We start from the raw sequence: 13,783 nt of genomic DNA on the forward strand, positions 1-13,783 counted from the left end.
CACCACGCCCACTGATGTCTGATTGGCTGAATGAGACGGAGTGACGCCCACTCAGAGCTGTGCAGACGCCTATGGCTCTCTGACGACACCAGAGCAAAAAGATCATAGAAATCGTGTAAATGTCTCGCTCATAATAGCGCCCCGTTTTTCTCACAATAAGGTTCAATTAAGACACAAGGAGAAACAATGTAGCAGCTGTAAATGTGTCAAATCATCAGCGCCGTTTTTCTTTATTCCGTTTATTTCATAATACAGCTCAACTTTTTATTAGATTTTTGCTGTGTTTGGTGACACATTTTAAATGTTTTGATTTTAGGACCAAACTATGAATATGGAAATATGGAAGAGTCATCCTAAAGAAAATGTAGCATCATTATAGGTCATCCGTGTGTAGATTTGTAGTGTTCTGAAGGTACAATATTTGGTTCATCATGTTGACTTTTCTTTTTGACTGAGATGTTGATTTGTTTCACGTGTATCTAAACACTGTATATCCATGAATTGTGATACTTAGTGATTAAACTGTTGTTCAAAAGCTTTCATTGAGGCCCTCTAAAGACTCGACACGCCACGCTGAACTGGACGCCATGAACAATTCAAGCTTATCTTGAAGAGTTTGAGATCAAAGTCTCCTTTTAGAACCAATTCTAGGATTTGAAACAATTACTGTAAGATTCAAATATTCAAAAGTATTGAAACATTCCGTTTGAAATGGTTTGACGCTCTTGGAGAGTTAACCGCCGTGCCAAAGCTCCATTCATCCATCCGTCTCTATTGATGAACTTTCAGGATTATCGGGAAATTACTGGGATGGGTGCATGAGTATTATAAAATGAGATATTTCAGACCAGTAAACTGGCTTATATCTTTTCCATGTGCTGTAGTGTGGTGAGATGAATTTCATCCCAACATCTGGTGCCAAAACGAGAAGGTGTCCGTCGCCGTGTCCGGTGACTTTGCGTTCGGTGGATGGATGTCGGTCTAAGAGGCCCTCTCGGTGTTTCTGTTTGTTCTTCTTATTATTCTAATTGATAATCAACTGGGTTTCATTTTGTATTCTGTGGAAGTAGTTGGAGAAAAACTATTAGATTGGATGTTTTTTTTATACATATGAATATATTATACAACATGCATAAATTAAGAGATGTCTCTTCCACATCAGTACAATAAACAGAGAGAACAAAAATGTGTTTGTGATCATTACTTATAAATGCACTGAAATATAGTTTTTTGCATGGCAAATATCATAAATCTATGTGTTCTACAAAATCATTCATTAAAGCCACGATTCAGAGTTTATGCTTCAGGTTAAATCGGGCATAAACACTTTTATTAAGTGAAAGAAATCTGGGTATGGATTATTTCCCATTGACTGAACTGGAATAAATCCCGGAAATGATCTGCCTAATCAAATCAATACTGATAATTACTTAAATATGCTAATATTGACCCAGTATGAAAAGTTTAAATATCACCACAAAAAACTTGGATAAATTATATTATTTAAAATAATTGGATTATAACAATTAAAGTATATTATCACTAATAATAATTACAAATAAGTCAAATAATTATATTATAAGCCATTATGTTTTTGACAAATTATTTTTAAGATGAACACTTTTCAATTACACAACATATTTCCATAAAATGTAATTGTGTAATCATTAATTAAACTAATAAAACAAAGTATTTAAAGGGACAGTATGCCCAAAAATGTAAACTCTTATCATTTATTCACCCTCGTGCCATCCTAGAAGTTTAGAAGAATATTTCAGCTCTGTCGGTCCATACAATGCAAGTGAATGGTGACCAGAACTATGAAGCTCCAAAAAGCACATAAAAGGCAGCATAAATATAATTCATAAGACTCCAGTGGTTTAATCCATGTCTTCAGAAGTGATACGATCGGTGTGGGTGAGAAACAGATCAATATTTAAGTCCTTTTTTACTACAAATTCTCCTCCCTGCCCAGTAGGTGGTAAAATGCACATAGAATGTGAATCACCAAAATCAAAAGAAGATTGTGAGAGTGCAGATTTATTGGATAAAAGGACATTTCTCCAAAAACATCTTTGTCCCCGTGTGCACTTGCAAACTGTACTCTGGCTTTTTTATGGTGGTTTTGGAGCAGCGACTTCTTCCTTGCTGAGCCTTTCAGGTGATGTCCATATAGGACTCGATTTGCTGTGGATCTAGATCAGGCACGGATTTAGAAAGCAGAGGCCCATGGGCACAAAATCTTGGAGGCCCCCCTCCCAGAATATTTCAGAAATATGCTCGTGAGGACAGAGACGTCTGATAGCTCACCCTTTTTATTTTCTTTACTTTACAAAACAAGGTATTGTTGTATTTGTGAGTGTACACAAATAAAAGTAAACCCTTTATAGTCTCTAATGATGTCTTACACTTATCTGTATGCCCCAAAATGACGGAGAATTTTATGTCGTTTCCGCTGTAATGACGGAAAAATCCAGCAGGAGGCGCTGGCGCGTCCGTCGACCCCAGCAGGTTAATCAGCAGAAGGTTCTAAAAATATTAAAAACAACAAAGCTATACTTCTCTGCAGTGAACTGATGGACAAAGACTAAAGATATAGGCTACTTTTAAAATATTATGTGAAATATTACGTGAAAGTACCCTGAACTTGAGAATGACTCCCACACATTATGCATTGATAAGCCTAGACCACATATCTGGTCATAAAAATGAACAGTCAACATTAATACAACAACGTTACATGATTTAAAATCAACATATCATAATGCGGGTGCTGAACTCTAGCTAAATCAGAAAAAATATTTATTTAGGTGGGTCGGTGCACGCAGATTTGGAAGGTTTGTTTTTTGATGCCCTCAATTCTCTTTTTTTCACACTATCTTCTACCGCCGGTCTTGCCTCTACCAACAGTTTCCGCGGTAACCGCAGACTCATTGTCATCATCAGACACAGCCGACACAGACACAAAACTGATCATGATCATTTTTGTGTGCAATTAAATTATTGTTAACACACAAATACACATTCATTAATTACTTTAATTTTAATTTAATTTTAAATGTAAAAAAAAAAAGAAAGAAAAAAATGGATGAGGCCACACAGTTAGAGGGGTCTTGGAGGCCCCCTACCGGTCGGAGGCCCCCGGGCACAGGCCCAATCGGCCCGGTGGTAAATCCGGCCTTGATCTAGATACTCGTCCACCTGTTTCCTCCAGCATCTTCACAAGCTCCTTTGCTGTTGTTCTGGGATTGATTTGCACTTTTCACACAAACTACGTTCATGTAAACATCATGTAAATATATTGAAGGACTCACATATAGAAACAGTTTTAATTGCTTTCTTATTATGTGAATGAAAAATAATATATTTGAATTTCTTTTTCAAGAACCAAAAACAAAGGTTGGGATTTACTGTACTTAGATTTATGTATATGAAATTTAGCAAAAATTAAATGTATAATATAGTATTCTTTCCTTTTATTTGAGGGGATATTAGTAAAACCAAATATAACGCTATCTAAACATAATTTGAAGCGAGGTTCAGTTCGGTTAGAAACGTTCACACGACGCCGACCTGCGCACGCAGCAGCGCTACCGCCATGACGTCACTGCTCCCTCATCCAATCAGCGCTCGCTCTGTGCGGCACTTCCTCCGAGGCCCTGTAACTAAACTGGAGCTGCGCGCGGGTCGGAAGTCCGAAATAAAAACAACAAAACAATAAATAAAAATTGTCAAACATTTGCGAATATTGACCCTTACACAGAGTTTTAATCTGCGGGTTGATAAAGCAGCCTTAGGACTGATAAATGAGCGCACAAATGGCGAATTGAGGGGGAGTTAGCCGCAGCTGCTAACGCACGAGACTGATTTCAAACTCAAAACTAATGGCAGATTTCATTTATTTCAGCGTTATTTCAGCTATAAACTCCACACTGCGGTGATTTTAAAGGACAGACGTGTGCGTGGTGGTGCTAGATGGTGTTTTCGTTCTGAAGGGTTTTTGTTTATTTTTTTTGGCGGCCTGAGGTGCTGAGGCCTGCTGCATGAGGTTGAATAGATCAGCTCAAATCAACATTAAAACTGATCAGATAGATTGATCAATCACATCCAGCGATCAATCCGAACCAGAGGGGTGAAAGATGTCGGCACAGGCGCAGATGAGAGCCATGTTGGATCAGCTCATGGGCACCGGCAGAGATGGTGAGTGTTTATTTCATTCTCAACAAATCGAAACTAAACTTGCCGTTTTGACATGACTTGATTCTGGTCTTCTCAGGAGACACGATGAGGCAGAGGATCAAGTTTACAGATGATCGTGTTTGTAAGAGTCACCTGCTGGAGTCCTGTCCACATGACATCCTGTCTGGAACTGTAAGTGTGGATAATCACTCTTATTCAAGGGCGTAGCCAGGAAATTACTTTTGGGGTGGGCTTCAATAAAAATGGATGGCCCAAGATAAAAAAAAAAAAAAAAAAATGTAAACAAATTTTCCTTATCAGCAAAGCGGCAGAATTTATACGTTTTACAGTCCCGGCAGGATTTAGCGGCACTTTTTCCTGATTTTTGTGGCCCAAAATGACTGAAATTGCTGCAGATTTTCTCAAATTTTGTAATGCAATTTGTGGTATTGTTTGAGTGGGGTTGTTTTGCAGTGAAAACTCTCAAATCATCATTACATGCCACTATAATTGTGTTAAATACATTCTAAATGTAATTACATATACTCCGGCGGCCAAAAGTTTGGAATAATGTGCAGATTTTGCTGTTTTGGAAGGAAATTGGTACTTTAATTCACCAAAGTGGCATTCAACTGATCACAAAGTATAGTCAGGTCATTACTGATGTAAAATACAGCACCATCACGATTTGAAAAAAGTCATTCTTATCCTAGAGTAATCATGCTAAACTGATCATTTGCTACTAGAAAATCTCTTGCCATTATATCAAACACAGTTGAAAGATATTTGGATCATTAAATGAAGCTTAACATTAACTTAGTGTTTGTTTTTGAGTTGCCACAGTATGCAATAGACTGGCATGTCTTAAGATCAATATTAGGCCAAAATGGCAAAAAAGAAGCTTTCTCTAGAAACTCATCAGTCAATCATTGTGTTGAGGAATGAAGGCGATAAAATGCTTGAAATGGCAAAAGAAACTGCAGATTTCATCCAAAGGTGTCACTACAGTTTTCAAAGACAAAGCACAACTGTCTCTAACAAGGACAGAAAGAGATGTGGAAGGTCAGATGTGCAACTAAACAAGAGGATAAGTACATCAGAGTCTCTAGTTTGAGAAATAGACGCTTCACATGTCCTCCGCTGACAGCTTCTTTGAATTCTACCCGCTCAACACCAGTTTCATGTACAACAGTAAAGAGAAGACTCAGGGGGGCGGCCCATATGGGAAGAACTGCAAAGACAATTTTGAAACAGAAAAAAAAAAAAAAAAAAGGTTTGAGTGGGCAAAGAAACACAGACACTGGACAACAGATGACTGGAAAAGAGTGTTACGGATCTGAACCCCATTGAGCTTTTGTGGGATCAGTTAGACTGTAAGGTGTGCGAGAAGTGCCCGACATGACAGTCACATCTATGACAAGTGCTACAGGAAGTGTGGGGTCAAAGGTCAAGTGCTACAGGAAGGGTGGGGTGAAAGGTCACCTGAGTATCTGGACAAACTGACCGCTAGAATAACAAGCATCTGTAAAGCTGTCATTGCTGCATGTGGAGGATTTTTTGATGAGAAATCTTTGAAGTCGTTTAAGAAGTTCTGAACATGGTTTTCAAATTATAATAGTAAATTATCACATTATTAATTTCCTGACGATATATTGTGATCAGTTGAATGCCACTTTAATGAATAAAAGTAAAAGTTTGTGGAAATTATAAAAATAATTGCAAGCTGCCGCAATTAATGCAGAGATCGGTTGAATTTGCAAGAATTCTTGCGATTGCGAAATCCTGGATGGACTGATTTTAAAGCTATATGTTAAGTCAAAGAATTATCTCTAATATTCTCTGGGTGGGCCTGGGTCTAATTTGGGTGGGCTGCTTGGCTACGCCATTGCTCTTAATTATGTTCATTTGTCTTTAGTTAATAACCTCTGTGCTTATGACTTAACTGCTAAGATCTGTTTGATCATTTTATTAGTTTATAATACTTGTACCCTCTTATTTAAGTCACATGATGTGAAAATGATGCCTGATGTCTCTAACCCAGTTTGTGTTCATGTTTGTGCAGCGCATGGATTTGGGGGAGTGTGTTAAAATTCATGATCTCGCTCTGAGAGCAGACTATGAGATCGCCGCTAAACAGCAGGAGTATTTCTTTGAACTGGATGTGAGTATGAAGTAGCGATGTGCCAGAGTGGGTCGACTACTAACATTCATATTTTTGGTGGTTGTGGTTTTAATGGGAGACACAATTCTCAAATTAATTGGGAGACAACCTCTTAGAGAGAATAACAGTCTGTAGGTTATAGTCATAGACACCCATTCAAGTGTGAAACTGTTTTCCTGTAATAACTCCTTTAGAGGATTCAAGCTACATCCACCAAGTTCATCACACCCCTTCAGGCTGTTCTGACGTATGCTGTAAAGCAACATGCTAGCAACATACTAAAACATGCTAGCAATGCCCATGGATGTATTATGACTTTCAAAGGCCCCAGGGCCAATTATCACCAAAGGCCCCCATCCAAAACTGTTTAGCAGCGGGGTGTTCATTGTTGATGGGTTTTCAAGCGGGGAGATCACCAAACTGGATCGCACAACCGTAAAGTCCAGGGCCCACCCTGGGCAGTAGCCCCATTGGCCCGGTCGGTAATCCATCCCTGGCAATGCCTAGCTAAGTGCTAGCAACATCAGATCTATCTAGCTTAAACACACTTTACTTCTCTAGTTATACATTATTATTGTGATGTAGAGCTGCTTGAACCGTCAGTGGGGATATTTCAGCACTGTGTTTCGGCACAAGCACGGGAAACACTCTTTATTAATGCACTAATAACCAAAGAGAGTGAACGCTTCATCGTCTTCAAAACTTCTGGGTATGTGAACTTTATACTAACTGAATGCACTCCACTGATCTCTGTAGCGCTCGTTCGTGTGAATTTTGAGCGTGGCATGGTTGTTGGTGCCAGACGGGCCGGTCTGAGTATTTCACAATCTGCTCAGTTACTGGGATTTTCACGCACAACCATTTCTAGGGTTTACAAAGAATGGTGTGAAAAGGAAAAACATCCAGTATCGCGGCAGTCCTGTGGGCTGAAAATGCCTTGTTGATGCTAGAGGTCAGAGGAGAATGGTCCGACTGATTCAAGCTGATAGAAGAGCAACTTTGCCTGAAATAACCACTCGTTACAACCGAGGTATGCAGCAAAGCATTTGTGAAGCCACAACACGCAGCAACCTTGAGGCGGATGGGCTACAACAGCAGAAGACCCCACCGGTACCACTCATCTCCACTACAAATAGGAAAAAAGAGGCTACAATTTGCAAGAGCTCACCAAAATTGGACAGTTGAAGACTGGAAAAATGTTTCCTGGTCTGATGAGTCTCGATTTCTGTTGAGACATTCAGATGGTAGAGTCAGAATTTGGCGTAAACAGAATGAGAACATGGATCCATCATGCCTTGTTACCACTGTGCAGGCTGGTGGTGGTGGTGTAATGGTGTGGGGGATGTTTTCTTGGCACACTTTAGGCCCCTTAGTGCCAATTGGGCATCGTTTAAATGCCACGGCCTACCTGAGCATTGTTTCTGACCATGTCCATCCCTTTATGGCCACCATGTACCCATCCTCTGATGGCTACTTCCAGCAGGATAATGCACCATGTCACAAAGCTCGAATCATTTCAAATTGGTTTCTTGAACATGACAATGAGTTCACTGTACTAAAATGGCCCCCACAGTCACCAGATCTCAACCCAATAGAGCATCTTTGGGATGTGGTGGAACGGGAGCTTCGTGCCCTGGATGTGCATCCCACAAATCTCCATCAACTGCAAGATGCTATCCTATCAATATGGGCCAGCATTTCTAAAGAATGCTTTCAGCACCTTGTTGAATCAATGCCACGTAGAATTAAGGCAGTTCTGAAGGTGAAAGGGGGTCAAACACAGTATTAGTATGTGTTCCTAATAATCCTCTAGGCGAGTGTATGTACATATATAGTGTTTTGCCTTTTAGCACAACCTTTTTATCATAAATCAATGTGCATGAAATGTCCCGTAATTAAACCAAGTGCATTTCACATAAATGCTGCATTATGTCATTTTCGTCCCAAAAAAAGTTTGTCTGTGCATCCCGAACATTTATGGGTAATTGTCTCTGTTATTCATGTTTATCGGGGAGCTTGACGTCATTCTGTAGTTCCAGGTGGACATAAATATTTGTTATAGTTATAATAATCAAATAAAATGAACACGTTGATATTGTGGCTGACTGTCTCCTCAGGCCGTAGAGCACCTGCAGTCCTTCATCGCAGACTGCGACAGAAGAACAGAACTGGCAAAGAAAAGATTGGCTGAAACGCAGGAAGAGATCAGCGCCGAGGTTGCTGCAAAGGTAAACGCCCTCTGATCTCTCAGCGGCCATATCTGTAACCGCTTTCACTCGCGTGCTTCTCTATGAAGGCTTCTTTATGTAAATGAGCTTTGTTTTGATTGGCTAAACCGAGCCTGTGCGTGTCTTTGCAGGCGGAGCGTGTGCACGAGCTGAACGAGGAGATCGGGAAGCTGCTGGCGCGTGCGGAGCAGCTGGGTGGAGAGGGGAATGTTGACGAGGCTCAACAGGTGCTGGAGAAGGTGGAGAAAACACGCATCCTAAAGAGAGAGGCAGAGGTCAGTGTAAGGTCAAAGGTCACAGACGCCAGGGTTTCCACAGACCGGCAGTCCTGCTCTTAAACCTCCTCTAGCATTCCTTTTTATTGTGAATATGTAATGCAGTATATTAAAGTATGTAATATGTTCTGTACATGTATATTAAATATACATTACTCTAGCAGTCAAACGTTTTGTTTACCTGAACACAATCTGTGTGTAGGACATCTACCGCAACTCCATGCCGGCCTCCAGCTTCCAGCAGCAGAAGCTGCGCGTGTGTGAGGTTTGCTCCGCCTACCTCGGCCTCCATGACAACGACCGCCGCCTAGCCGACCACTTTGGCGGGAAACTGCATTTAGGTTTCATCGAAATCCGTGAAAAACTTGAAAAACTGAGGGTAAGATGATCCCAGCATATGACACGTTTCCTGCCGCTCTCATTGGGTTTCTCACAGTTGCACTGATTTCCAGAAAGCCGTAACGGAGAAACAGGAGCGCATGCGGTTGAAACGAAGAGAGGAACGGGACAGAGAAGAGGAGAGGGCAAGAGAGTGGGAGATAGAGAAAGAGAAGGAGAGAGAGCGTGAACGTGAGAGAGAGAAAGAGAGAGAGCGGGAGAGGGAGCGAGACCGAGAGAGAGAACGCAGGAGGTCAGTTACTGTGTTTTACTGTCATGTCATTCTCTCAGTTTTGTTAAAAGTTGAAATCTAATGAGGGATTTGCTCTAAAAAGGGTCAAAGGTTGAGATCTGGATGCAAAAGCCTTCATTGTTCAGTAGGTCTGAAATTGAAGAACTAAAATGCAGTAGAAAATATTTTTGTAATAAACATAAATATTTACCAACATAATGTTTAACCGAAGCATTTTTAAGCATGTAATATGCCACCCAAAACTTGCATGAACCATTTTGATTGATGACTGAATCTTTGAATACTTTTAAGTCTTCATTCACAAAAATGAATCCAAGTTCTCTGTTTTGGCGTCTTTGGCTCTGAAGTTTAAAGGGACAGTTCACCCAAAAATGTAAACTCATCATTTACTCACCCTCATGCCATCCCAGATGTGTGTGACAGATGAGTTTACATTTTTTACATTTTCTTCTGCAGAACACAAATTAATATTTAAAGACTATTTCATACAATGCAAGTGAATGGTGACCAGAACTATGAAGCTCCAAAAAGCACATCAATGCAGCATAAAAGTAATCAATAAGACTCCAGTGGTTTAATCCATGACTCCAGAAGTTATATGATAGATGTGGGGGAGAAACAGATCCATATTTATGTTTATTTTTTAATACTATAGATTCTCCCTGCTAAGTAGGTGACAATGTGAAAGTGAAAGTGGAGATTTATGGAGAAAACATACTTAAATGTAGATCTGTTTCTCACCTACACCCATCATATCACTTCTAAACACATGGATTAAACCACTGGAGTCGTGTGGATTACTTCTATACTGCTTTTATGTGCTTTTTGGAGCTTCAAATTTTCAGTCACCATTCACTTGCATTGTATGGACCTACAGAGCTGAAATATTCTTCCTAAATCTTAATTTGTGTTCAGCAGAGGAAAGGAAGTCACACACATCTGGAACGGCATGAGGGCGTACTGTCCCTTTAAATCAGATATTTTAATATAACACATATATTAGAGGTTCACAGAGGGGATTTGACAGATACTCATAATAGGGATGTCCCATTACGAGAACCAAAACCTTTTCTTTTTTTTTTTTTTTTTAACTCCCATGTCAGCAATTTATTCACCATCAAAATGGTGTTTAAATAAAGTAAAACTTTTATCAAATGAAGTGATTGTGCGGTGAGGTTCTGTATACAAGCTAAAATACACTGGAGATGTTTGTGTCAAAGTGCTGCATAACATTATTATTTGTAGTATTACAGAGAATATTTCATAACTATACAGTAGTGATCTCTTTCTGTCGTGCTTTTATTTTGAAGTGTTTGTGTTTATGTTTGTCTCTATATTTGAATAATTGTGCCGTCTGTATGTGACTTGCTTTACAAAGAGATTTAGCGCTGACGTGTGGGTTCATGCCTGTTGAGTGTCTCTCTGTGTGTCTCAGGGATGTTGGGAGCTCATCGTCTCATCACTCTCGTCGACACCGTGAGGATGGAGAGAGGGAACGCGAGAGGAAACACAGACACAAAGAGCGCCATCGCTCTCGCTCTCACTCGCACAGAAGCAAAAGGAAGAGGTACCGCAACCGCTTTTACCATGGCTTCAAACGCGGCTAATATAATCAAATTAGCCAGATCAAATAAAAATAGCATTGTTAATAATAAAATGTATTTTAAAAAAATATATATATATATATATCGAAATAATAAAATACCTTCTCTGACTAATATCTTCACATGACAAACTTTCAGGAAATGATTCACTGTTACTATTTAACTTATTTAAAAAATATTAGTTTATAAATGCTTCTTAAATATTTTCAATTATTTTAAAAAATAAATGTCTTTTTTTATTTAAAAATGTGGGCCTGATCAAAAATAAAAATTAATAAATGAAAATGGTAATTAATTATAACGAATTACAAAAATAAATTTAATTCTTATAAATTCTTTCTCTGACTAATCTCCTCACATGTGCACTTTTTGTTTTGTTTGTTTGTTTGTTTGTTTGTTTAGGTCTTTACACATGTTCGATAAAATAGGAAAATATTCATTTAAATTATTCAAAATAATATACATTTTTAATATATTCATATTTATTATTAAATTATTTAAAATGTCTGTATAACCATTTATTTTGTTTTAAAATTTAGGCCAGATATAAATAAATACATTAAATATAAAATTTAAATTTTATAATAAAATTCGTTCTCTGTCTCTTCGCATTCACTTGTGATCTTTGGGTATTTTTTTGGTCTTTACACATTTGAGATAAAACAGAAAAATAATTCAGCTGTTGTTATTTTAACTTATTAAAAAAAAAAATTTGTTAATATATTTTCCTAATACTGTTACTGTAGTTATATTTAATTAATGATTATAAAAACAAATGCATTGTTTTTCATTATTTATTTATTTTAAATATGGACCTGATAAAATAAATAACTATATATATATATATATATAAAATAAAATGGTAAATTATTCTAAATTTAATTAAAAAAAAATAATTTAATAATAAAATGGCTTGAGACATGAGCATCACTTATGTTTTGTTTTTAGTATTTTATATTTACATAAAATTCACTTATTCACTTTTACTGTTTATTTTAAATATATAATATATATATTATTACATTATTTAAAAAAATATATATATATTTTTAGGACAGATCAAATTTAAAAAAAAACAATAATTTGTAAATTTTAAAAACAAATTTATAATAAAATTCCTTTAAAGCATTTCTTCACATGAGAGACGAGCGTCACTTCTGATCTTTAGGTTTTATGTCATTACTTACACTTTAGATCAAATATTTATTGTCACTGCTAATTTAATTTATTTAAAATATTTTTTCATATATATTCATATATTATTACATTATTTTAAAAACAAATGTATTGTATTTGTTTATTTTAAAATGGAGGCCAGATCCACAAAAATTTAAATAAAAAAAATGTATTTAAAAAAGTTCTTCTCTGACTCATCTGAGCATTTAATTATTTTAATTTTATAAAATTTTTAATTTTTTTTAGGTCTTTATGCATTTTAGATAAAACAAAAATAATTCAGTTATTGTTAATTTAATTTATTTAAAAAAATATTTGTTTTTAATATAAATAAATGAAAAAACATTTATAACTTAAAATGTCACTTTATTTTGACTTTAATATTTATATTAAATGTTCTTAATATACATGAGATGATCATCACTTGTGCTCTTAGTTTTGTTATTCACTGTTACTGTTTATTTAAATATATATATATAAATGTTTTTATATATTTTTCAAATTATTATAATTTGTTTTTATTTTAATATTTATTTCCTTTGAGCCAGATCAAATAAAATGATAAAATAAATGACTATTCTCACTTGTGTTCCAGATCTTCCCACACCAGAGATCCGGAGCCCGCTCTTCCTCAGGAGAGATGGAGGGAGAACGCCCCAGAAGAGAGATGGAGAGATAACGGACGGAGGGAGATGCAGAGAGAGATGTCCCCCTCCACCCCCGACATGACCCGAATGAGAGAGCGAGAGAGGTCCGTCTCGCTGGAGAGAGAGCAGCGCTCCAGTTCAGAGGAGAGAGAGTCCGGAGAGATCTAGAACACAAAGAGAGAAATACTTTACATACTGTAGCCATCATTCCCTGTTCTGTCTCTTACCGCCAACACTGATCTGTCAATAACTGGATATCAGTGACACGCTCGCGTCAATCCATCAATCTGTTCACAGAAGAGTTCCTGGACTGATTTGAGCTTTGTGTGTGTGTGTGTGTGTGTGTGTGTGTGTGTGTGTGTGTGTGTGTGTGTGTGTGTGTGTGTGTGTGTGTGTGTGTGTGTGTGTGTCTTTACCATCTGGTTATTCATACATCAGTGGAAGCCGAACGGCGGCAGAGAGGAAGACGGCCACAATGATCAGAGTGTGTATGAGTGTGAGAGACCTGTATAACGTTTATTTGAGATACAGAGAACGCCGGAGACACACACACACAACAGTAACACACATCGGGAGATATTGACACACAAATGTGTGTAAATGGTTCATAAATCCATTCGAATGTCATTTTCCCATTGAATTGAATTCAACAATTACGTGAAATGTCTTTATGTGCGATTTACACGTTTCGTTCTGCTCATTTGTTGTGCGTTCGATCCGTTCGGCTTCATTAATGAAACACAAGCAGAAAGATTTTGTGTAAATAGTTCATAAATACATTTGTGCGTAAATTGTGGCTTAATGCAACAGTTGACGAAAGACTTTTATAAATGGTTTCAAACTTGTCAGGCGCGTGTTTTGTGAACTAACGCCCCCTCGGAT

At 37.6% G+C, this 13,783-nt stretch overlaps 1 protein-coding gene across 1 annotated transcript; it reads left to right on the forward strand.

The window, feature by feature from the left end:
• The first annotated feature begins 3,543 nt into the window (after positions 1–3,543).
• Positions 3,544–13,329, forward strand: LOC127643904 (putative RNA-binding protein Luc7-like 2). The gene is made up of 9 exons (XM_052126843.1): positions 3,544–4,200; positions 4,277–4,371; positions 6,242–6,340; positions 8,458–8,568; positions 8,700–8,843; positions 9,046–9,222; positions 9,296–9,474; positions 10,910–11,041; positions 12,850–13,329. Exons 1-9 carry the CDS (start codon positions 4,140–4,142, stop codon positions 13,067–13,069), a joined length of 1,218 nt encoding a protein of 405 aa, XP_051982803.1. The 5' UTR covers positions 3,544–4,139; the 3' UTR covers positions 13,070–13,329.
• Positions 13,330–13,783: the final 454 nt, after the last annotated feature.

This window comes from Xyrauchen texanus, chromosome 5 (assembly GCF_025860055.1).
Source record: "Xyrauchen texanus isolate HMW12.3.18 chromosome 5, RBS_HiC_50CHRs, whole genome shotgun sequence".
Taxonomy (NCBI): Eukaryota; Metazoa; Chordata; class Actinopteri; order Cypriniformes; family Catostomidae; genus Xyrauchen; species Xyrauchen texanus.